The sequence below is a fragment of the Xylona heveae genome (assembly GCF_001619985.1).
Source record: "Xylona heveae TC161 unplaced genomic scaffold L228scaffold_4, whole genome shotgun sequence".
Classification (NCBI taxonomy): domain Eukaryota; kingdom Fungi; phylum Ascomycota; class Xylonomycetes; order Xylonales; family Xylonaceae; genus Xylona; species Xylona heveae.
This window is the reverse complement of record NW_017264196.1, coordinates 2,048,646-2,071,536: the sequence shown is the minus strand read 5'-3', so window position 1 is coordinate 2,071,536 and position 22,891 is coordinate 2,048,646. Positions and strand designations below refer to the sequence as shown.

General features: G+C 48.4%; 9 protein-coding genes across 9 annotated transcripts; 6 read left to right on the top strand and 3 right to left on the bottom strand.

The window, feature by feature from the left end:
• The first annotated feature begins 379 nt into the window (after nt 1-379).
• On the top strand, nt 380-2,091 carry L228DRAFT_124508 (hypothetical protein). Its single transcript, XM_018329036.1, has 2 exons — nt 380-434; nt 733-2,091. The coding sequence occupies exon 2, from the start codon at nt 786-788 to the stop codon at nt 1,803-1,805; it is 1,020 nt and encodes a 339-aa protein (XP_018189365.1). The 5' UTR covers nt 380-434; nt 733-785; the 3' UTR covers nt 1,806-2,091.
• Nucleotides 2,092-3,080, top strand: L228DRAFT_124503 (hypothetical protein). Its single transcript, XM_018329035.1, has one exon. The coding sequence runs from the start codon at nt 2,378-2,380 to the stop codon at nt 2,882-2,884; it is 507 nt and encodes a 168-aa protein (XP_018189364.1). The 5' UTR covers nt 2,092-2,377; the 3' UTR covers nt 2,885-3,080.
• L228DRAFT_246656 (transmembrane protein) lies at nt 2,885-4,314 on the bottom strand. The gene is made up of 5 exons (XM_018332469.1): nt 4,188-4,314; nt 4,096-4,129; nt 3,657-4,017; nt 3,382-3,543; nt 2,885-3,240 (listed from the first exon to the last, which is right to left on the bottom strand). Exons 1-5 carry the CDS (start codon nt 4,232-4,234, stop codon nt 3,053-3,055), a joined length of 792 nt encoding a protein of 263 aa, XP_018189363.1. The 5' UTR covers nt 4,235-4,314; the 3' UTR covers nt 2,885-3,052.
• Nucleotides 4,315-4,457: 143 nt separating this feature from the next.
• L228DRAFT_282489 (putative signal peptidase complex component) lies at nt 4,458-5,598 on the top strand. The gene is made up of 3 exons (XM_018336003.1): nt 4,458-4,614; nt 4,670-4,950; nt 5,009-5,598. The coding sequence occupies exons 1-3, from the start codon at nt 4,569-4,571 to the stop codon at nt 5,372-5,374; spliced, it is 693 nt and encodes a 230-aa protein (XP_018189362.1). The 5' UTR covers nt 4,458-4,568; the 3' UTR covers nt 5,375-5,598.
• A 316-nt stretch (nt 5,599-5,914) lies between these two features.
• L228DRAFT_124454 (tubulin/FtsZ family protein) lies at nt 5,915-8,241 on the top strand. Its single transcript, XM_018329034.1, has 7 exons — nt 5,915-6,097; nt 6,229-6,287; nt 6,347-6,494; nt 6,563-6,650; nt 6,710-6,781; nt 6,841-7,344; nt 7,407-8,241. Exons 1-7 carry the CDS (start codon nt 6,086-6,088, stop codon nt 7,865-7,867), a joined length of 1,344 nt encoding a protein of 447 aa, XP_018189361.1. The 5' UTR covers nt 5,915-6,085; the 3' UTR covers nt 7,868-8,241.
• A 16-nt stretch (nt 8,242-8,257) lies between these two features.
• On the bottom strand, nt 8,258-10,597 carry L228DRAFT_246653 (Clavaminate synthase-like protein). The gene has a single exon (XM_018332468.1). It carries the CDS (start codon nt 10,415-10,417, stop codon nt 8,615-8,617), a length of 1,803 nt encoding a protein of 600 aa, XP_018189360.1. The 5' UTR covers nt 10,418-10,597; the 3' UTR covers nt 8,258-8,614.
• A 1,502-nt stretch (nt 10,598-12,099) lies between these two features.
• L228DRAFT_238322 (hypothetical protein) lies at nt 12,100-13,179 on the top strand (the record flags this gene model as incomplete). The annotated part of the gene is made up of 1 exon (XM_018331036.1): nt 12,100-13,179. One exon carries the CDS (start codon nt 12,100-12,102, stop codon nt 13,177-13,179), a length of 1,080 nt encoding a protein of 359 aa, XP_018189359.1.
• Nucleotides 13,180-15,527: 2,348 nt separating this feature from the next.
• Nucleotides 15,528-16,493, top strand: L228DRAFT_238321 (hypothetical protein; the record flags this gene model as incomplete). Its single annotated transcript, XM_018331035.1, has 5 exons — nt 15,528-15,628; nt 15,869-16,050; nt 16,085-16,246; nt 16,370-16,396; nt 16,468-16,493. 5 exons carry the CDS (start codon nt 15,528-15,530, stop codon nt 16,491-16,493), a joined length of 498 nt encoding a protein of 165 aa, XP_018189358.1.
• Nucleotides 16,494-17,692: 1,199 nt separating this feature from the next.
• L228DRAFT_282485 (hypothetical protein) lies at nt 17,693-21,895 on the bottom strand. Its single transcript, XM_018336002.1, has 11 exons — nt 21,719-21,895; nt 21,639-21,664; nt 21,534-21,585; nt 21,356-21,472; nt 20,958-21,299; nt 19,241-20,901; nt 19,045-19,182; nt 18,943-18,976; nt 18,833-18,885; nt 18,677-18,778; nt 17,693-18,611 (listed from the first exon to the last, which is right to left on the bottom strand). The coding sequence occupies exons 1-11, from the start codon at nt 21,776-21,778 to the stop codon at nt 18,053-18,055; spliced, it is 3,144 nt and encodes a 1,047-aa protein (XP_018189357.1). The 5' UTR covers nt 21,779-21,895; the 3' UTR covers nt 17,693-18,052.
• Between the last annotated feature and the right edge of the window lie 996 nt (nt 21,896-22,891).

The following is a 22,891-nucleotide window of genomic DNA, read 5'->3' as shown; positions in this document are numbered from 1 at the left end:
TCTAAAGCCATGTAAATGGCAAGTACGTTCAAGAGTGTTTGTCATTGAAAGGGTGTTTAGGAGCTAATGTTTTGGGCAAGCGCCCAGTAAATTCACTCCTATGGAGCGTGGAAATAAGTGATCGGAGCGAAGTATTTGGTACAACAGCAAAAAATTGAGTCCGGACAGATTGATATTTCCTCCGTCCTCCGCGCATGCAACACCAACTTCTCAACATCACAGACTTCGTATCCTTGATATACAGAACAGGATACTCCATATATCGACGCATTTTTGGAGAAAGGCTCAATCAGAGTGATGGCCTTTCAGTTGAACGGCTCAGTCCATCGATCACAGTGAGGCAACATTGGCCGCAATCATATTGTACGTAGTGCATACACAGGACAACAACCAGTCTTGATCAAACAAGCCAGCATGAATCTCAAAGTGCTGAGGTCAGCAATGCGATCGTCCTATGTCTTAATGCCTGCTCCTCTTCCAAACGGGCCTGGTTTCATGTTAAACCCTGGCACTTTCCACACAAACACTGTCCAAGCTTGTTCCTGCGCTCACTCCACTTTTTCTTCGACCTCGTCTTTTCTATCCCAGCCCTAATGCCTCTACATTGCTCCCCAAGCGCAATTCCTCTTCGTCAATCTCATTGGCAAAACACAAAATTTTATCAAATATAATCACCCGGTCCATCCATTACCTGCCTCGCTGAAAATATGCGGCTCTCTAACTTTCTCTCAGGACGCCGTCCCAAAGCCACGACTGGAGATAGCGACCTAGTTCACTCTACCGGTATGACGCATATAAACGGACTTTCCGACCATGACGCTTCACCGCTCGTCTCGAGTACGAGCGATGGGAATTTTTCTACACAAGTCGATCCAGTAGATGAAATGCAAAATGGAGCGGATGCCAATGGCAGAGTGCCCTTGGTCTCAAGTCTTTCGGCCCCAACTCTTCGATACTATTCGGATTCTTCGAGTACCAGTGGCTCCTCTCATCTGCCGACCGTCTCAGAAGATGGTCCAGTCTTCGGAGATACGTCACCATCAGCCGTTGCCTCTGGACGTGCAACAGCCGGCAAGTCAGGCAGAGTGATTGAAAAGCTTATGGCCGATAATGATCGTCTCAAACGAGAATTGAATTTGGAGACATCACGCCGCGAGGAGGAACAGCGCCGGGGCGAAGCTGTACGGATGCGCGCCGATCAATTGCAAGAGAGTGTAAACACTATGAAGGCTCTAGAGGAACGACATCGGATCTCCATTTCGAGAAAAGATCGCAAAATCGAAGAATTAAAGGCCGATCTTACCGTCGAGAAGGCTCGTCGCCTGAAGGCGGAGCACGCCGCGGGTATCATGACGACCGAGCGAGATGATGCGATTTCATCCTCTAAAAGGGCGGTGCAACAAGAGCAAGAGAAGGCACGTTTCGCAGAAAGCCAATATAATGTTCTCGCTACCAGCTGGAAGCATTTGGAGGGCGATTTCGAAGCAAAGATTGAAAAACTCAGGTGGGATGCTGCTCGTATTGACCATGAGGCAAAACGAGCCCGAGCGAAGATGGATCGTCTTGAGCGTGTTGTCGCGGAGCAGCGCAAGGTATCGACTGGGTTGATCAACGAGCGGCCGAAGATTATGAAAAAGGCCCAAGAATACGGCGAGACCAACGAACTTTTTCTGCGTGAGCTCAAAGAACAAGCCAACCGCAATGACGTGGCCATGGAGCAAGTCCTCAAGGAGAGCGAGACCGTGTTTCAGCAGATTGGTTTCATTCGCAATCTTTCTCTGAAGCCCAACGACGGCCATCACTGAGCTTGCCACGCGATGGAGATTCTATGCAGTGAGCGACTGATGCCATCGATCTTCTCGGCCATGAACTCTACGACCAGCGGGGCAAATTTCTACGGCTTGCGTCGAGGAAATTCGGCTTCAGACTGCCTGCGGAATCTCTGCGGCATTCAAGCCCCATCTAGGAATTTCAAGTTTTTGCATAATACGGCGTTCAGGAGGGCCATTTGGCGGTGGACGGTCTTCTTTTTTCTCCCCTCTTTAATGATAATCGATGTCCTCACATCCGTCTACATTGACATTACCCTCCATGCTCATGTCTGTTTCTAATACCCTTACTGTTGTACTCTACACATTTGCTCTTGTTCCATAGCAACTCACCCCTGATAACACTTTTGTTCCACTCCGTCTCTTCGCCATTATAACATAGCTGCACCCATCTCCTACCCAATATTCTCTACAACTCTCGCCGCCTACTTTACAAAACCTCCTCCGATTGATTCTCACTCGTCGGTCTCACATGTTCTACTGGGGACCTGCCAAGTCGGGCCACATTCATGGTCCTCTCTCTTTCAAAGCCGTTCTAGCGGCCTGCGATGCTGTCATCGTCTACTCAATATCTCGATCCTTTTACACCTTCGTCACCACCTAGGCCATCTCGCATCAAGCTTTCGCCACCCTCTTTGAAACCGTCACTTTATCTTCATCGTCTCCACCTGTATTCTATGCCTCGTCTGTCAAAACAACAGCCGTCGGGGCGCAACATTCTCGAAAAACTCAGGGAAGGGGTTCATACCGCCAATCGAAAACTGAAGACTGACGAGCGGACGGAATTTTACGGTGGACGTCTGTGGTATGGGCTCCGTCTATGGACTGGTTCCGTAGAATTTTCCTACACGCGAAAATTTTTGTTCGCAAGAGCTATTGCATATTACTGCTTGCTTGCACGGCCACGACTACATCTTATCATATCCGTTCCCAGATCGATGCTGTGTTATTGCTACCTTCTTCTCAAGCATGCAGATGCCTACTGGGTTCGGTGGCTTGGCTGGCTAGCTCGAGGCAGTGACTCAAGGCGTTGTGATGGATTGCATTATTACTAGACTCGGAACTTTGCTAGACTTGCTAGATTGGATAAAACCTGATAAAATCTAATTTTTCGTTTTCTGCACATGTGTAATATAAACCGTCTATGCATAATACAGTGCCAAGAAAAAAAAAAAGCTTTATTCCGCCTGTCCCATACCATTTTTTCATAGCTTGAGCGTAGTTTACACAATGTCCAAATCATCCAAGAGACGCTCTTCGACTCCATCAAGCACGGTCCAATGCTCCAAGACTTCCAGATTCTCGGCTTCGTTCTGGAACATTTTATCGGGGTCCTGGCCTGGCGCGAACAAGCCGCCGGCGCCGGCGCCAGGGTTCATTTGCGCCATTTGCGCTGCCATTTGGTTTGCAGCTGCAGGATGGACAGAATATTGTCAGCGGGAAGGATCTTAAGTGTATTGATATAATTTTAAAGGGATGTAAGTGAAATTTGGATAGAAATAGGGAGGGAGGGAGGGAGTTGGGCGCCGGAGGGGATAGTTAAGGGACTCACCGTTGTCATTTCCAAGAATAAATGTAAAAATAGACTGCAACCCAAACAGGTTGAGGAAATACCACGACAAACTAGATACCCAACGGACGTCGAGATCGCGAGTTGCCACTCCGGACTGCAGCATTGATTTGAATCTAATAGTCAAAGGAAAAGGGAGTTTCACTAGATAATCATGTTAATGCCATTCATCGTTCAAGACACTTCAAAAAGCGCGCCACGAGTTGTGTGGAGGCTAGAAATATCATGTCGCATAGATGGGTTGAGTAAAAACATACTGATGATGAATCCTGAGAAAAATGAATTGATCCAACTCATGATCAACGTCTGCGGGATCATGGTCGCCATGTTTCCCTTCATCATGCCCATCATTTGCTCCATGCCTGCGGGATCCGTCATTGGGTTTGGCGGCGGTTGGCCCTTGGCGTCGGGGTCCTTGAGGAACTGGCCCGATTGGTATGCGGGGATAATGTAGTTCTTGCGAGCCTGGAATGAGGATCGAGAGAGTACAGGCGCATTGTTGCGAAGTGTGATGCCCCGTAGCAAGGACCGCGTTTCCCGGCGGCCCTTAATGTCTTCTTTTTTGGGAGCTGCCTGGAGCAAAACAGTACCGTAGTGGCGTAGAATACCGGTCAAGATCTATACAAATGGTTTGAGGGTTAGAGCTTTGGTAAGACCAGGTGATATCTGAGCTGTGTAGGGAGGTAGATGCGTTACCATAACCACGGTAATTGGGAAGAGGATCCAGTAGCTGCAAAGGAGTGCATTAGTTTAAAGATTCTCGTAGTCTAGAGTCAATGGAAACGTACAACAGGGCTGGATCCCTGTAGATTGTCTGCGTCAGGGCTTGAGCCATGACAGCGGGGTTTATTATTTGAAGCTGAAGGCACAAAGCAGGAGCTTGACGTACGAAACTCCCTCGTCCCAGTGCTCTTGGTGGCCTGGTGGGTGGTGAGCTTCGGGCCTTCTTCAATCAAGCTCCGATGTGGAGCTGAGCGAGAGAGTTACCCGGCGTGTCTGGCGGGCGGTTGCGGACACCTTTCTGCTAGGCTGCAACGCTGGCAACTTTACGAAGCTATAACAACGACAACAGTAATCACACTTTGAGACGAATTTGCGCCAGTTCGGAATATATTTACGATTACTAGACCTCTCGATTGCTTTGAATATCAGGGCAGAATATACCATCAATGGCGTCCGGCGCTGGTTCAAAAATTGCAGTGTATTCTTTGAGTGGTACGTTGCAAGCTGCGCCGCATTTATATGAATGACGCTCACAGAATCGTTACAGACCTCAAGAATACCACTGACGATGCGCTCCCAAACTACCTCAATTCCCTGAAATTCAAACAGTCACATTATCTGAGCGATGTACGATTAGCTTTGGGGTACTCAGCTGTTGCGATTGCCGGCGGAACATTCTACTTTGATTACACGCTCGGGTTCGAGAAGACAAAGGGATACACGTTATGGGCGGTGATATTGTATTTTATATTGAATTCTGTCTTTACATACTGGATCTGGGCAGTGGAACGCGGCACAGTCTATGTGGGCGAGTGGAGAGGGACACAGGTAGGGCCGAACTGCTTTGCTTACTGCTCATTTGAGAGCGAAATGCTGACAGAACAAGGTCAAACTACAATCTCATGTTAAGAAGCATACACCAGTGTACGATCTGGCGGTCCAATATAAGCCCCCAAAGGCGTCGTCAAAGGCGGGAAGCGAGTGGAAAAGGGTCGAGACCTCAGCGCCTTTCAACACTTGGTTTTCTGCAGATGGAGCTTTTGTCGCCAAGCGTTTCCAACAGTGGCTTGCCACCGAGATACCGGTGATCGGACAAGCTGATCCGGCAAGCGCGGGCAAGGCAAGCAATGAGAGCTCCTCTGTGGATGTCCAGCTGAATGCTCTACGGGCCACAGAGCTTGCTGGCCTGGACGCAGCGGCGCACGGAGATAAGTCAAAAAAGTCGAATAAAAAGGGAAGGAGCCCGCGGTAGGTATTGCAGGGCTTGACCAGGCCGGTTTACATTCTCGCATTGTACGATCCTATTTAGATGGCATTATACTTTGAAAAGGATATCAGTATGCTTTCTTGGGAACATAATTTATTTTTTCCCCTTGACACGGTGGCAATAGTGGACAAAAATGAATATTTTGGTAACTGATGAGGTTATGACCAAAACAAAATGGTATAATGCATATTTTCATATGATCTTTGGGCATAACATCAGAACGGATTGCTTGTGCGGGTATATGCTTCCGTGGTTCACGTAAAGATACAAAGACGATATCACGGAGTATTTCTTTGCAATGGGCGATGATATATTTCTGTTCAACCCAGAGAAAGTTGTCGCTTTTGATAGAGATCTGGCTGGTAAATCGAATGCGCTGAAAGGCGGTGGCGGTGTGATTTGACGTTTGGAGATGGCGGTGAGCGGGAGAAGCGAAGACGAAAGAGGATAAACAACAACGGAGCAGATAAACAAGCGAGAGACTGTGGTTGGTGGTTCATGTGTTGCTTTCCCCTGAAACCCATCAAACCCCACCGATTCCCCTTCTCTACTTTCTTCCCCCGTCTCCACCCTACACAAGCCTCATCTCTCGTTCGCGAACTCATTTGCTTCCCTCGGAACATTTGGGTGCTCATCTCCTGCTTCGCATCTCTCAGCACTCAAGTCTTTCATTGAGGAACCCCGTTCGCTGTCATCATGAGAGGCGAGGTACGTGTTTACTTTTTAAATCTTGATGCCTAAAGCCCCCGCACTGTGCGACGCGTGAGGCTTCAGACGCGTTTTCTTCACCACAAAATGCGATAGCAACGAACCACCAAGTCTAATCGCTTTCTATCTAGGTTTGCCATCTTCATATCGGTCAGGCCGGTACCCAGCTGGGTAACAGCGCTTGGGAGCTGTAAGCACCATTCATTGCGAGCGTGTACCATCGAGTCCCTATTAATGATGTTGCAACAGCTACTGTTTGGAGCATGGCCTCAACCAGGACGGTCGCCCGAACCCTGAGGCCAAGGACCTGGACACCGGCTCTTATGATACCTTCTTCACCGAAACCAGCAGCGGAAAGTTTGTCCCGCGCTCCATCTTTGTCGACCTCGACCCTTCGGTTAGTACAATATGAACCAAAGAGCGTATGGTGAAGAATCGCGACGCTGATGACGACAATATTAATAGCCCATTGATGAGGTCCGCACTGGTGACTACCGCCAGCTCTTCCACCCCGAGCTGCTGATTAGCGGCAAGGAGGATGCTGCTAACAACTGTAAGCAAGCGAAAGGTGAAATCTTTGCAAAGACAACAAGCGCTGACCGGTGATTGCAGATGCCCGTGGTCACTACACCGTCGGAAAAGAGCTCGTGGACGATGTCATGGATCGCATTCGTCGCGTCGCCGGTACGTACAAACAATGCAGACAAGCGCGGGTTGGTTTGTAAGTCGCTGACCGGCTTCAGACAACTGCTCTTCCCTCCAGGGTTTCCTCGTTTTCCACTCCTTTGGCGGTGGTACCGGATCCGGTTTTGGTGCCCTTTTGCTCGAGCGCCTTGCCACCGAATTCTCCAAGAAGTCGAAGCTCGAATTCGCTGTTTACCCCGCTCCTCGCGTCTCCACTGCCGTCGTTGAGCCGTACAATGCTGTCCTTTCCACCCACAGCACCATCACTCACTCGGACTGCACCTTCTTGGTTGACAACGAGGCGGTCTACGACATTTGCCGCCGCAACCTCGACATTCCCCGTCCCGGCTATGAACACCTTAACCGCTTGATTGCGCAGGTCGTCAGCTCAATCACTACCAGCTTGCGCTTTGACGGTGCGCTCAACGTCGACCTCAACGAGTTCCAGACCAACCTGGTTCCCTTCCCCCGTATCCACTACCCGCTCGTCAGCTACGCCCCCGTCGTCTCCAAGTCCAAGAGCTCTCACGAGAGCTTCAAGGTCAACGATCTCACGTTCCAGTGTACGTTCTGCCAAATCTTTGGTCAATCTGCCCCGAATTGGTTTCTAACCCGTAACTTGTAGGCTTCGAGCCGAATAACCAGATGGTTGTTTGCGATCCCACCAAGGGTAGCTTCATGGCCGTGGCCCTGCTCTACCGTGGTGACGTTGTCCCCCGCGATTGCAATGCTGCCATTGCAGCGCTCAAGGCCAAGACCTCTTTCAACCTGGTCGACTGGTGCCCGACCGGATTCAAGCTCGGCATCAACTTCCAGAAACCCGTCAGCGTGCCCGACAGCGAGCTCGCTCCCGTCGACCGCTGCGTCAGCATGCTGTCCAACACCACCGCCATTGCCGAGGCCTGGAGCCGACTCGACCACAAGTTCGACCTCATGTACTCGAAGCGTGCCTTTGTTCACTGGTACGTCGGCGAAGGTATGGAGGAAGGCGAGTTCTCCGAGGCCCGTGAGGACTTGGCTGCCCTTGAAAAGGACTATGAGGAGGTTGCTGGCGACACTTTGGTTGACGAGGAGGGTGAATACTAATTTGGCATGACCCGGTGGTGTCCGTTTTCCTTATACCTTTTGTAAACAATTGAACCCCTCCTTGTGTGAAGGCAGCAGTAGCAACGGCGGCAATTGTCCGGTTTTCTTCTTTTCTTGTTGTCCCAAAGACTGTCAGCCTGTCAGCCTGTCAGCACTTATGTCGGAGGATCATTACTTATCTTCTCTCCTCCCTTTAAGTCCGTTGTTCAGACTGAAAAAATCATGCCCTATCCCCCCTTTTTTTTCCTTTATAAGTTTTCAAATGTGCTTTTATCTGAAAATTCCTCTTTTGGCACCCCCTTCGGATAACGCATAAAGCGATGCAGCGAACTCTCTTCATGTATGTCAACTTTTATCATATTCTATTGATCAGACGATTCATCACAACTCTCTCTTCTTCTTATTGTTATTGATCGGAATGACTCTTTCACAACTGTTCCAATCGACCTGCCAGATATATGCCAGATATACAAACTGGACCTAACTTCCAAAAAATCAGACCGGAACTGGATAAGCTAAAAAAAAATAAAGAAGATAAGATAAAAGAAGAGAAAAATAAAACATAAATATAAAAAATGCCAGGAAAGGGAAAAAAATTGTTCAATGGAATACGCTAGCGCTGAATACTATGCAAAAATTTAATACTATGCCACAAAAAATTAAAAAAGGAATAAAAGAAATAAGAGAAAATAAAAGTAAATAAAAGTAAAAATAAAATATTCTACAATCATCTATACAAAGGTATTATTATACTACTTTCCACGGCTCATAGCGTTCTCGCAAAACTCTATAGCGCGACATGAAGGGGTCGACATCGACATAAGCACCTTTCAGCCAGCGTTCTCCAGAATGGGCATCGAATTCGCGCCGGCCGTGGAGGACGCGGCGGTTATTGAAAATGACGGCCTGGCCTTGCTCGAGACGCAGCTCGAACAAGTTGTCGGGGTGTTCGAGGATGGATGAAAAGGCGGAGATGGCGTCGTGGTAGGCGCGGAGTTTAGGGCCAATGTTGATTTCAAAGGGCGCTTGGAAGGGAGGGGAGTAGTTGATGTGTGCTATCGGAGGGTGGGTGGATGTGGTTTGGGAGGAGGAAGAGGAAGAGGTAGGGGAAGAAAACGAAGAAAGGGCTTTCGCTGCTTCGAGTGCTTCTAGAGCTTCTGGATCGTCGGATATTTCGACGGCTTCGGACGAAGAGGCGGAGACTTGTGGGGATAGCGGCAAAGAAGATGACGAGTCCAAGGCTTCTCCCTCGGCAGATGACTTGACTTTGGCAATGACTTGACATTCCCTTTCGTTGGCCGGAGTATATAAATGTTGAGGTTCCAGTTCAATTGTCGGGCGAGTGAAATGGTAATGCTCTCCTGCGTTGCGGTAGTGATATGTCACTGGAAACTTGAGAAGGGCGTTGAATTGCCGTGGATTTGTTTCGCGAAGATGCTGTGCAGCGCGAAATGCGTCGCTGAATATGGAAGAACCTCCTGTGCTTGAACTACGCAGGCTGTGCAGGATTTGCAGCTGCGGCGGTTGCGCCATGTAGAGCAGATCCATGTGTAGTCCGAGAAACTGGTGCGTGTATGCAACGTTTTTGGCGTCGGGCACGGACCGAACGTCCCAGGTTCGTCCGTAAAACGAGTCTCGGAGCGGTCCGATGCGCTGACCAATGTGCTCGACAGTGTTTTCGGTCGAAGGGACATTGTTTAAAAATACGAGTCCGTATTCGTGCAAATTCTTGAGTGCAGCATAGAGCGACTCGTCAGAGTTGAGGTAGTCGCTGTAGTCCAGCCAGAGGTTGTCAATTTTGGACGAGACTAATGCTTTGTTCCAGCACGTTCGAGGCAAGTCGTTGTAGCGCGCTCGGAGAGCTCGAGACTGCTTGTCCGCATAGGTGGCCAGGTCTTGCGGTGTGAAGTATGAAGTATGCGCTTCGGAGAATCCAGAAATGTCATTGATCCAGTGGATTCGCAGTCTGCCGCCGTGGGTAAAGCTGAGTTTTCGGATGGTAATGTTCGCCGGGATATCTGCGGTTTGAAAGTTCTTTTGACGGGTAGAAGAATCAATGCATTCTTTGCAATTGCATGCGTCACGCAAAAAGAGAGGTTCAAAGCGAATGAGAAGGAGTTCTCCTCGTAGACGAAGTACTACTTCTAGCCAAGACGACTCACGCCGGAATCTGTACTCTTGAACCGCCTCAATGGACGGTTCCTCCTTGTTGCTTGAAGGCGCTATTTTCTGGCGAATAACCCTTCCAGAGCGTTCTTTATTGATGCTATTAAGAAATTTGGCATCTATATTTTCCACGTATAGCTTCTGGATAGGTGGTCTTTCTCCGTCGCGGGGTGAAGGTTGGACGTGTGGTTCTGGTTCCTTTTGATCGGGGGCTCGAGCTGGGTAGATCTTGACGGAAACGGTTTCAAAGCGCGCGGTCGGACTGAGATCCACATGATCTCTTTTTGTGCCGAATTTGGAGTCTGTTCGTTCCCGAAGCTCATACGCACGCTCTTCCTGCGGTGCTGAAGCCGCGGTTGAGGAGTAATGGCGCAGGAGAAGCATTGACCGGCATTGTCGAATTGAGCGATGATGACTTGAACAAATTGATGGCCAGGTTCGTTGCAAAGAGCGAACCTGGACGGGTCTAAAGCAGCTCATCGCCTTCGAGACGGTTGCAATGAAGCCGAATGCGAGGCTGTTTGCCCTTGAGGTGGGGGGGTTTAACTCTGGGGTAAATACTGGAACTGTATGCGTCTCTTCTCCCCGCAGTTCGCTAGACCTCGGCCCGAAGAACCCTCCGCGCCCACTAAACTTTGGCCGGTAGAAGGTTAGTCCAGGTACTCTCTCATGCCGATCAGTGAAAAGCACCTCTTTAACCGGACCAGACACAATGCTTCACTATTTCAGTTGAATTGCAGTGATGATTTAGAGGGGATTCGGATCACTTCGCCCATTTGCGGGCGTCCGTGCCGTAGAAACTTCCGATGCTTCTCTGTAGTGACTGATTAGGACTTAGCACCCGTTAAAGGATGTCCAGTCTCAAATTACCATCTCAGAGAGAGGCAAACTCAAGCTCTGCTTCGAGAATAGCATTCTTACAGCTATCAAAGAACAGGACATTGATCGAATGGCGGGGTTCTACGCTTGCCAGTGGGGGCACGATAATTGAATGAATTCGCATGAGTTTCAAAAAAGGGCAGAGAATGAATGACTACGATGCGGTTTTGTCTCCGCACATCACCTTAGTATCGATGATTGCTAGCAGTCAAGAGGATCTTGCCTACAGAAGAAGCACAAGAGTCCACGGGGAAGCATATATGAAAGGCGTGGCAAAATCACATAGTCCGTCGGCTCGAACCTATAATTGTGGAGATGCAATCATTCGCCGAATTGCGTGGAATGGGCAAGGGAAAGCAGGTCCTAGTCAAGATCCACGATATAACTGTTAGCAGTATCCTTGTAAAGTCGAGTATTCTACATAACCCGTACAGAAAGAGAGGAAGAGTGACATACCGAGGAAGAAAGAAGAAATGAAGCATCGTCCTCGCCAGAGTAATCGGAATCGAATGATACCTCTCCCCACCAACCAAAAAAAGGAAGACGGAGATCGAGTACGCCGCGTATTGCACTAAAGTGTCGTACCCCATCTACTGGAATAACGGGAAACCGCCAAACCAGAGACTACGGGACACACACAATCTTCGCAACGGCTCTCCCATAGGGAAACCTGACCATCCGACCCTTCTTCCTCCCGCAGGAGTAGACAAGGGTACAGAAGCCAGCCCTGAGTTTCTGATGCCAATTGCAGACATGAAATCATGCCAGACCCTCACGGGCAGTAGCCACCCTTGCAACACCAAACTCCCGAGGGAGCTTGGCAAGACAAGGCGGGCTATAAAGAGATGAAGATTACTCCGAATTTCTCATTTGCAAAAGCGAGAAACTGTCCAGAACGAGGCAGATCCCGGATAGCAATCCTAGAAGGACTGATATCTGTTTGTAGCAAAGAAACGCAGCATTGGCAAGGACGATGCTTAAAGAGAAGAAAAAGAAAAAGAAGTTGTGTTTTCGCTTCTGGTGAGCTTTTTCTACCCTTCGTGGAGCTTAGCGCGCTAAATTACCGATATGCGACAAGCGCGGTCGGCTACACTCATCATTGGCAGTTGGCTGGCCCTGCTATATCTTTGACAACCACCTTGTAGAGGCATAACAGTCCGCTTTGGCATGCCAATTGAGCGTTCATCATGTCAACTCTTCGAGGCATATCATCGAAGTCGTTCCGACTCCAGCGAATATCATATTCTACGCCCTTGCGACCATCATGTCGGTCGTTTCACTCTTCACGACCGAAGCAATTCATTGAGCCAGCCATTGCACAAACCCACCTAATACTCGAGACTATACACACCGCTACCGGCCTTCCTTGGGTAGCTGCAATACCACTCACAGCACTTGCAATTCGAGCTGCAGTTGTGCTACCGCTTTCCATTTGGGGCCGAAAATCTGCCCAAAAACGACTGGAACTTCAACCTTTAGTGAATGCCTGGCAACGCCAAATAGTACGTCGTGGAGTAAAAGGGTTAAATACGCCAGATCGGGAATTATCAATTCTGGCAATGAAAGTGGCGAAATTGCCAGATCCAGTCGGCCACCCCCGCTCCCAAGAGGTCATGAAAAGCCTGCAGTACGTGGTTCGTGGCGGGATCTACAAGCGGTGGGGATGCAGATGGTATGCAAGCTTTGCGCCCATTCTTCAGCTCCCGGTCTTCCTTCTCGTGATCGAAACATTGCGGAAGATGTGTGGAACGCACGAAGGATTGCTAGGATTGCTGTCGAAGCCATTTTTGATGGCGTCCGAAGCTCTCAAAAGCATCGATGCGGGTCGTTCAGACGTGCTTGACGCTCTAGCAACGAGCCATGCGAATATTCCATTGGAGACGTCTATGTCATATGAAGGCGCGCTCTGGTTTCCAGACCTTATTGCGTCTGACCCGATGCTCGTCCTCCCTTTTATGCTTTCTGGTGTCATGTTCGCCAATATTTCCTCTGCTAGCAGAGGAGGCGCCAGAGGGGTGGAGAGGACAAAGCGCCAAAGATGGCTCACGAATACGCTTAAGCTAATGGCCCTGGCTGTTGGTCCAGCCACACTCCAGATGCCCAGTGCCTTGTTGATTTACTGGATATCCAGCTCAGCTTTTGGTTTGGTTCAGTCTTTTCTGCTGGACAAATTCATGCCGCTGAGACTCCCAGTCAAGCCACTGAAGCCGCCGCAAAACATCTCTCTTCAGGGCAAGCCAAATGACAATCAAAATGGCAAGAGGTGATCGCAAAGTTTTTTTTATTATTCTCCCTTAGAGAGCTTGGACAACCTAAGCCTACTGCCATCATCCCATCCTTTACAGATCCCAGTCCAACAACCACGCGCCAATGCAGGTTTCGCATGTTCGCAAAACCCTTAGACGGAAAAGATGGTCCGCCAAAAGGAAATTATGATCACAGAGCCGAGTTTCTCGCCCCTCCTAACAATGTATCAAATCAATTCTCGAGTATTCAGCCCATTCTCATTCCCACACCACCAAATCCACCACCACCGGGGACCCACCCGCGGTGCCTCCGCCGACGCCTTTTGTCCGTTCTGCCAACCCAAGCCGGTCATAATCTGCTTTGCGCTTTTGGCGCTCAGCTTCTTTGCGCTGCTGCTTGAAGTACTCTTCTTCGCTGCCGGCCAGGGATTATGTGCCCGAAGACAAAGACGTTGAGCCTGACGAGGAGAAGATTGATTTGAGCTTTCCCAGCGAGGAGGCGGGCTTAGACTCTTTGGAATCTGAGTTGCCTGAAACGGATGACATTGTTCGAATAGAGGAATCCGGGGGACCAAAGTCTAGATGAAGTCACAATCGAATTTCGGGGGTTTCTTTTATTTTTCACCCGGAATATGGTTATCGAACAAAGAAACGAGCTGAGCTTTGCAATTCTGGAAAGACGTTGGACTGCCTGGCAGTTGTAGGAAGTATATGAGTGGACCGGATAGAAGATATTTCGCTGCACTTGGATTCCAAGGCGCGCAATGAAGTATAAGTAATGGTATTTGCAATGTGCAGTTGCAGTCTGATTCAGTAGGGCCTCTTTCCGGATTTGCAGGACTCATGGAACTATATATCCCATCATTTTCTATCTGATCAATTATATACACGGCACACAAAGCAAGCATCAAAGCGTCAATCGCAGCGCCAGTGAAGCCTCTCGCAAACAAATTCTCACACCATACAAAGATGCCCTAGGCTACCAGACAGCATGAAGACGCGTATGTGATTCTGAAGCCACCAATTCAAGTATTCAGGCAACAATCACAGGCATTAAATGTCGAAAATGGGTTGATGTCCAAGGCCACGCTATGTGCGCCACATCCCTCCGATGTCGCTGTGGGTTGTTGATATCCCGGCAACTGCTTATGCTGCTACCGGCACTCTTGGTATGCAGCCACGCTGATCACAAGTCTGTCCTAAGATTAAATTTATTTTGGAGGCCGCGTATACCCATGGTTGTCTAGAAAAGCAAACTAAGGTAGTGAAATTACTTTAATCAATGCTGCTGCCTTGTCATATTGCCAGTCGTCAGCTGTCACTCTTTCCTTGGATGTCTAAAATCAATGGAATGTAAATATCTGTGCGTCAGACTCTGACGTCGCTTGGGGTAAGTTCTGTAATGGTTTTGAGAATATATCTGGCAATCAACAGACGTAGGATGGCTGCGAGAAGTTGGTGGGGATTTAAGAAAGGATGTTCGGGTGGCCTCCCGAGAGGTCCGTTCACCCAAACAGCTGGACGACGTCAGCTGCTTAAATTCCCCCAGACTGATTCCCTGACCCCACCTCAACAACACCGTAAATACCACCATTACCAACATTAATTGCAACGACAAGAGATAATTTAATATGTGGATTCATTAGTACATTAACTGTCCGCCGGGTGATTGTGGCTATTCATACACACCTAGGTAAGTGACTGCCTTCCATTCCCTTCCGCGCTGGCCGTCCCGCCTGGCTATAAGAATGGCGCTCCACCCCTTCGCAGAAAACGGTTATAATTTGCTAATGTCATTCCCTGACAGATAGAAGTCGGATATTATAGAATCATAACAACTTAGAAATAGAACACCAAATATATAGAACTTGAATATACCGTTTCGTCTTTGTTCTATCTTCTGAATATGTCAGCGACTACTATCAAACATACATATCTCAACTATATTTCCCTTCCCTTCTTGCTGAAAAGGAAAGAATGTGCGCTCTTTCTGGCTTAGTGCATGGAATCCATTTTTATTCATTATCTGAGTAATTCGATTGCCATTGCAAGGTAATTATATCAATCTATAGGAGTTCTATTATCGTCTTCTAATCTTTGTCTAGTAGAATGGCTCAAAGAAGGACGAGGAGAAGGGGCAAAATGTCGACCAGCGAAGGGTCGGCTGAGCCCTTTCTCCTCTATGAAGCATCAGCATTACTGGCCACGATTGACTTGGCAGCGTGCCGCTGCTCTTTTCTCTGCTGGTCCCTCCACTAGAGCTCGTCTTCCGGCTATCACTGAGTCTGCAGCTGCAGCGGGCTCCTGCTGAAGCCTCCTCCTTTCATGAAGGCGCCGACAACGACTAGACTGCTTGACTGCTCGTTGCCATGGATGCACAGGCGCAGCGCGCACGCACGCAAGGCCACCTTCCCCCGCCCGCATACCCGACGCGCACGAGAACCGAGGAGCAAGTCAGAGCCTTCATCACGTATGTCCTCGTGCAGAGGATGGGGATTCCCCGGGTCGAAGGGCTCAGGATCGCGAGGAGCATGTGTCTAGACGGGGACTGCTTCCTGAGAATGACCACGAGCGACTGGCAGACCGTGCTCGGCCAGAGCCGGGGGATCTTCTTCACGAAGATCTCAGAGCAATTTGTCCGCCGGCAAAGTTTCTGGGTCATAAGTTTTTCAACCTCGCATCCTTTTCAGTTCAATTAATTAAGATTTAGTCGAGTCCGGCGTTTCAGCAGCGGTGACGCGCGTGCGAAAATTCTGGCCTGTGTCCCTGCCGTGGCCGGGTCCTGGACGATTATCGGCTCCGGTTTTTCAGAGCGAACAAAGTTGGTCGTCGGACCGATCTTCCTCGTCTGCTCAATCCTCATCGCTTTTTGGTACACCATTTGCAAATGGTGTAAGAGCTGATGCCACAAATCACCATTGCCTAGGCCAGAGAGCTGGACTCTCTGGCAGTTGCAGTCATGCCACTGCGAATGACAAAATCATATTGCAAAACCCACATGAGGATTTGCTCCTCGTGTGGGTGGACATTTTCCATCAGTGCAATCTAGGCGCCAAATTCAGGAGCTGGTTTCACAAGTCACCACTGTGTAGGTCAGAGAGCTGGATCTCTCTGGAAATTGCCGTCATACTATTCTAAACCATAAAGGCTTTTGTAAAGCTCACATACGTATTTTTCCCTCATGTGGATGGACATTCTCAAAATTAGGTAGACAATCATGAGTGCAATCTAAACACAGGTATGTTATATTCTTTGCGACTATTTATTTCTCCTTTAAGTAATACTAAATTGCTAATATTTTCTTTCTAGAAATGAAAGAAGTGAAAATCAGATGAAGGGAAAAAAAGCATGCTTTTTAGAAAATCGGAGAAGACAATTCTACATATTTAGTAATTGTGTGAAAGTAACGCTTTGGGAATGCCGACAATGGACCTGCCGTCATTATTATTAACCTCTACTGCCTACGTGGTTGTCTCCCTTGGTATTGCAAATTCCATCTGGAGGCATTGCAATCACACTGTCTGTTGAGATAGGACTGGCCGCATGAATGGCTACATCGCAGAATCATTGTGGATCTAGGCATATGGAAACCCCGAACGAGCCAGTGTTGGGAATTCCTAAGTTGTATGACTTGGGCGCTGCGCCACTTCTGCTTTTCTTTTTCAGGAAAGCGCATTTTCTTGAAACTTCTGAGCTACGCATGCCTGGCACAGGTGCAACAAGCCATCGTTGCTTTTGCTGGTGAAGTTGCAACCTCCTGGACAAATTCTTGAATGACACTGTGTCGACTTGGAAATTGGAAACTGGAAAGGCGCCATGACATGACAAACTCATTTTTTTTAATTGCATAAACACGCGCGGGGATGCGGACCAAGGTCGCGGGGGCAATGCAAATACGGGAGTGATGGATTTCATGGATTTCATGGTCCTCATGGGACTTTATAGCTTTCTGAGCTACCTAGTTTAGTCAGTCTCACGAATCTCTGTTTCTGCCGCTTCGCGTGTGGAGGTAGTCTGTTTTTTTTTTTTTTTTTTTACTTTATTTTCATCATCGCAGCCTTTTTAGTCAATAAAAGGACCTCATTTTCAACAACTTCCGCATCAGCGATGTGATAGTCAGCTGCGGCAAGTATCTTGTTACATATCTTGTCACATATCTTGTTACGTATCCTCCCGCAGGAAGCGGAAACGGGGAACAGGAGACAGGGAAGCGGAAACGGAAACGGGGAAGAAAAGGAGAGGGGGAAGAAAAGGAAAGGAGAGAGAAAAAGGAAAGAGAAGACCAATGCGCAGAATAGAAAGCGCGACGAAAAACAGAGCTAAAAACACGAATATGGAGGCGGGAGAAACATTTAGAAAATAGAGCTTAAGAAATGAAGCTACTCTATCTAATGTATCTAGAGATTCTAGACTTTCAAGAGATAGTACCCGTTTCTTAAATACGGATCCTGGCAGTCAGCGACGTCCATGAGCTATAAACCTCTGTATGGGAATAACGAGAGATGGATGCTGCGGTATTATGACAGCCATGATATCTCACACTTGTAAGAATGCCCGAAACGACCGTGTAGAAATGGCCTGCTCTGCGTCGCCGGTCCCAAACCACCCACCCAATCACTTCATCATTCTCATCAAAAGAAGTACTGTAACAGGGATGTCTGCTTGTTCTACGTAAATATTATTTGAAGCTGCCCAAGGTACCTAGTTTACGGGGTAATTCTTGAAGAGGGTCATCAGTCGTAACCACGCTGCTAGAAATGCTCGAAATGCACGGAAGAAATAAAGCAGTTTAGGGAGGGGGGAAGCAGTAATCCAGACCAAATGCATTTTTGAACAACTTTTTTTTTTCAGCGCCTAGAATGCATATATTGTTCGTACTTCCGTAAAGAATATCCTACCAGAAATCTCTACCAGCACGGATTTCACCATTAGGACCAATAGTCGCTACTGATGCCATCGGCGGGGCGACAGGAAGATGCAGAGTCGGCGGGGGCCCTGCGCTCTCGTCGCTGCGATTGGGACCAGAAGCTAGGACGCCTGGCTGATTGAGACCAACCGAATCGATCCGCTGGACTACATCACTGGCGACGCGAATGAGAGAGTCGAATATGTCCTTGTCCACAAACTCAGACGGGGACCATTTAACCATATCCCCCGGCGGGATGTTGAGATTTTCTCGAAAGACTTCGTCTGCGCGGCTACTTGTAACTGCAACCTCGTACCAGAGGCGGTCATCATTGACCATTTGCTCTTGAGGCATCGCGCATGCCCGGACCATGTCCTTGTCGTCTTTATTGACCTGGATACAGAGATCTTGGACCTCTGTCACATTGAGCATAACATGAGGAAATTGTCGAGAAGCATAATTCGCTTGCCGCCGGAGCATGACACTCTGAATGCGCAGTGCCTTGCCATTGATTTGCGTCACGAGGTCGAGACATGTTCGTCCAGGGCTGGGGGCATAGTCAATTACTCACATTCGCCACTAGAGGGAAAAGTACTGCTGGGGCGAACTTACGGAATATTGATATTCTTGACAATAGATTTGATCGGACCCTCTGAAACTTCGGCGTCCGTGACAAAGTCCGTTCCTGTCAATGCCAGTCGCGTGTCCCAACTTCTACGAAACATTAGTGGTGTTGAGAACACATGCAATACAAAGTTGACAGCCTACCGTTTCGGAAAATGAGTGTATATGGTTCCGAGGGTAGTGGGATGCTTTTTAACCTGTATTATATTTAGCAACTGAATGAAGGGACAACGTGAGGTCTCTCAGCTAAATACCTCGAATTCCAGATCCTCATCCACCTCAATCATACTAGGCGGTATGTTAGAAAACTGAACTCTCAACCGATTGGCAAAGCCATATTCCTCGATTTTACTTACATGGATGTATTATCTCTCATCAGACAATTGAACTCATATGTGATCCTATATTCATGGGGTGTATCTTGAAAAAGACGCTGACCACCAGCAGACTTCAAGTCTGTAATGAACTCTGCGTCAATAAAGGATGTAGTAAGCCTGTACGTTGTAATCGTGTTAGCAGTGGCACCAGCCTGCTTTCATGGCAGTTGCTTACATCTTCACAAATGATGCCGTAGGCAGTGGCCCATTTTGACCCTGAACGCCTGCGAAAATTTCCTCAAACTCTTCATCCACGAATGGCATCTTTCGAAACTTTTTCTGAACCCCATCCACTAGGATCCTCCCAATGTCAACCTGAAGTTTGATCTCTCCGCTGTACGTTTGTGCATATTCCAATAGCTTCATGCCGTCTGTTTGAGCTTGCGCAATGTTTTTCTCCAAGTTGGTAAAATCTTCATCCTCGGGGGCTTTTTGTTGTTCCATAGTCTTTCTAAAAGTCCGCGATTCTACCTCACTTGTTTCTTGCAATCGCTCCCCCAAAATATTTTGCTCTGAGCTGAGCTTGGACGACCTAGATGCGCGACTTTCACATCTCGACGCAACCCTTGGAATCAATGGCGCTGTATTCAGAGAAGGAAGCAAACTACCAGCGAGCAATCCTTTCGCGATGCCACCATTCGAACCTCTTCCATCGTCTGCGAGGTCTAGTAACAATGGCTGCTCAGTCTGTGATCCAGTGTCTTCGCGGCTCGATGCATCACGAAACTCAAGCAGATCAACTAGGCTACCGGAAATGGATGCTTGTGCGGATGCTCTCTCAGACGTCGTCGCAGAGGGTTTCAGATGCGGTTCGCTAGATGGAATTTCCTGTGCCGCCGACGAAATGGTCCGGACAAGTGGACCATTCGTTATCGGTTCAGATGGCGGATGAAAGGCGCGAACCTCCTGAAACGGCGTTGATCGCCGCGAGGAATTTGAGGATGCCTGCCGAGATGATGCTGGGCGGCGTGCCAGTGATACATCTGCGGTACTATCTGCTCGGTCCTGAACTGCACTCGAATCTGACGGTAGAGCTTCTGCAGCCAATTCATCCCCCAAAGACGGCAATGGTTCTGGGTCTTGCTCGGGCTCAGGAATCGTTGATCTCATTCCCTTGGGGATTCTAATCTTTCCATACCGCTTACGAGGTACGTTTGGATGAGAGGATGCAACTGGCTTGGTTGGGGGTATAATCTCGTCAAGACGAGGATCTTCCACAGTTTGCTCGAGCGGTGAAGTCTGGCTTGGGACGGCTGAATTTGCATGTAAATCAGTTTTCAGAAGAGTCTGCGATTGCTCCTCGCTTTCCGATTTCTTGGCCTTCTCCAAACTCTCCTCTATATTGGGACTTGGAAGATCCGCAGTAAACGGGTCTTCAAGAGCATCAGCACCCTGCTGAACCCACTGTTGCACCTGGGCGGCTTTCTCTGCCGTCATGCCGCGTCCGTGGCCAGGTTCAGTGGCAATAGGAGTTTGAGGGACCTTCTGCGGTGATTGAGGACGCGATAGTGGTGGCGGATGAAGTCTATAAGGTATACTGCTTCCAGCTGGTTTGAAGACGAATCCGCCCCAAACGCGCGGCATTGTCGTCCTTTTCCCCTCCGGCAGAACTGGCTGATTTTTATATTTAGTTACAAGATACTGCTGGCTTGATTTGTCGAGCTTAAGCATCCGCAAGACGAGTAGATTGGGCAAGTTCTTGTGAAGATGAGGCACATGGCCAACCAGGGTGGTTTTGGTAAGTCTCTTCTCGAGCTTCTTGAGAGGGAAGAACTGTGACATATGGTCTGCCTCACCTTCGCAATTTATAAGGTGTATTGCGAGAGGACGTGTGCACTATAATTGTGAGCTTTCTTTTTGCTTTCTCCTATGATTTCTCGTGAAACACCTACAGAGTCATGCCAGAGTTTGTCTAACCTAGACTCAGCCATTTGCAGTCCATGCTCACTAGAACTTGAAATAGCGATTACCGATTTTCCTGGTTCCACGGACAGCGCACAACTAGTTAAGGTCCCGATGTTGCTCAAGACTTCGTCACTGAACACCTGCACCAAAGGAAGTTTTAAGTCTTGCGGTTTCCAGGAAAGCACAAAGGCATCGCCGCCCGCCTCTGAAGCTTCTACGGACGACTCTTCGTGTTGACCCGAGGCATCCTCCTGCTCTTCGGCATCCTCGTCGCTGACGTCGTATCTTTCAGGGAGCGTAGCCTCCAGCCGCCTAACTTTTGTGCTCTCCTGCAGACGCGGAGCGTCACTAAAGCTCATAATATCCTTGCAGACAGGTGCCTTACCTGGCTTTCCTCGTTCCCAAGCTCAGCTTGGATATATCTATTGAAGACGTCTATGAACGAGTAAAATATCTCCTCTGCCTGTGGTTCGGATGCATCTAGAAACCTGATATAAAAGAGCTGGGAATCTTTTAGTAATAGTTCCTGCCTTTTGCAACCTGTTTAGGATATTTATACGGACGTCTTTGTTACGGTCGTATTCACATATGGCTCTTTTGCCCAATGCGGTAGATCTGAAGTCGTTAGTTGCAATGGTCAACAACTAATTTGGAATTTGTCTCTTTACTCAAAGCTTCTCTTCAATTCTTCTGCCTAATCAGTAATATTAGCATTTTGGGCGTTCATTTGCAGGCGGGAAACCCCTACCGCTATTGGGCTGAATTGGTAAATTGACAGAAACGCGAATTCCGGCGCCACAGCTGCCATTTCAACAGTCTCAATTGATGTTGCTTGCTTGGTGGCATGGATGCTTTGGTGGAGTTTCTTCTGTGTTTTATTTCATCTATGGGCGTTTGGTGGGCTTCACTTGCTTCTAGATCGCTTACACTTCACTTTAGATGAGGGAAGGAACGGGAGTGAATAGTGATGAGTTCCGAGGATCAATGAAGCACAAGTTTGTCATTGAACCCTAGGCAATTTGGCGAACAATGCCCACAATCCTACACACAGCATCTATGGCAGGTGCGGTGAACGCGATCGTGAAGACTCGGAAGAAGTCTCATGTTCTCCCAGTAGGTGGGATATCCGTGAAGCGAGTAGGTGCATACTCACGGCAAACGAACCTACCTAGGTCAAACAGCTTGTTTGGCTTCCTTTCTAATTTTCCAGCCATTTTAATGTTTAAAGCTGACCTGTACCTCCGTCCTTCACTTGACTGCTTCGCGAAGCATATCATATATTTTCCTGTTCAGGAGCGGTTTATTGTTTTGTGTCTCTGCGTTCCCCAATCCCGTGTCCACGGGCGGATCCAGCTTGAAATTGGGGTCCTATTATCTACAACAGCTATAGCCCACGTAAGTCATTTTTTGGGGCTTTCAAGCAGGCAAGTATCAGTTGTAATAGTGCAAGCTAGCCACCAGGCAAGGGCCTCTGAACAGTAATTTGAGCAAAGATGTCGCGTTTGCGAGCCGATGAGCGTGTTCTAGGCACTCCCGAGGTTCCACATTGCAATGGAGCATTTACTCGTACGAGAATATCACTGGGAAACAAATGGCGATTAGGCGCGTACACGGTCCATTAATGTAGATCATTCTTTGCCCAAGACCTCGATCAAATTGGCTGATTCGCGCCGCATATTCATTTTCAGCACAGCAGGGATTGAAGGGCTGCATGGAAAATCTTTTTTTCGATAGCTGCCAATCAACAAATGGTACGTGCTCGGTATACTTTCCTGGTCTACTATGAAACATCGCAGAGAGCTTTGATGGTCCCTTTTTGATTCCAACACATAGTCACCCATTTGGCGATCTTTGGTGGTGAGGGAGTAGGGTCAGCCACCGAGCAGGCGCATCCCTGAAAAGCCCCTTTTTTTGCTGAAAC

Coding starts and splice junctions, on each gene's coding strand:
- L228DRAFT_124508 (XM_018329036.1), top strand. CDS start 786: ATGACGCATATAAACGGACTTTCCGACCATGACGCTTCACCGCTCGTC.
- L228DRAFT_124503 (XM_018329035.1), top strand. CDS start 2,378: ATGCTGTCATCGTCTACTCAATATCTCGATCCTTTTACACCTTCGTCA.
- L228DRAFT_282485 (XM_018336002.1), bottom strand. CDS start 21,778: ATGGCAGCTGTGGCGCCGGAATTCGCGTTTCTGTCAATTTACCAATTC. Junction 19,183..19,240: donor ACGGCATCATTTGTGAAGAT/GTAAGCAACTGC, acceptor TACAACGTACAG/GCTTACTACATCCTTTATTG. Junction 18,779..18,832: donor TACACTCATTTTCCGAAACG/GTAGGCTGTCAA, acceptor AATGTTTCGTAG/AAGTTGGGACACGCGACTGG.
- L228DRAFT_246656 (XM_018332469.1), bottom strand. CDS start 4,234: ATGGCTCAAGCCCTGACGCAGACAATCTACAGGGATCCAGCCCTGTT. Junction 4,130..4,187: donor TACAGGGATCCAGCCCTGTT/GTACGTTTCCAT, acceptor ACTCCTTTGCAG/CTACTGGATCCTCTTCCCAA. Junction 3,544..3,656: donor TTTCTCAGGATTCATCATCA/GTATGTTTTTAC, acceptor ATGATTATCTAG/TGAAACTCCCTTTTCCTTTG.
- L228DRAFT_124454 (XM_018329034.1), top strand. Junction 6,288..6,346: donor GGTAACAGCGCTTGGGAGCT/GTAAGCACCATT, acceptor ATGTTGCAACAG/CTACTGTTTGGAGCATGGCC. Junction 7,345..7,406: donor CAACGATCTCACGTTCCAGT/GTACGTTCTGCC, acceptor CGTAACTTGTAG/GCTTCGAGCCGAATAACCAG.
- L228DRAFT_282489 (XM_018336003.1), top strand. CDS start 4,569: ATGGCGTCCGGCGCTGGTTCAAAAATTGCAGTGTATTCTTTGAGTG. Junction 4,615..4,669: donor TGCAGTGTATTCTTTGAGTG/GTACGTTGCAAG, acceptor GAATCGTTACAG/ACCTCAAGAATACCACTGAC. Junction 4,951..5,008: donor GCGAGTGGAGAGGGACACAG/GTAGGGCCGAAC, acceptor TGACAGAACAAG/GTCAAACTACAATCTCATGT.
- L228DRAFT_246653 (XM_018332468.1), bottom strand. CDS start 10,417: ATGCTTCTCCTGCGCCATTACTCCTCAACCGCGGCTTCAGCACCGCAG.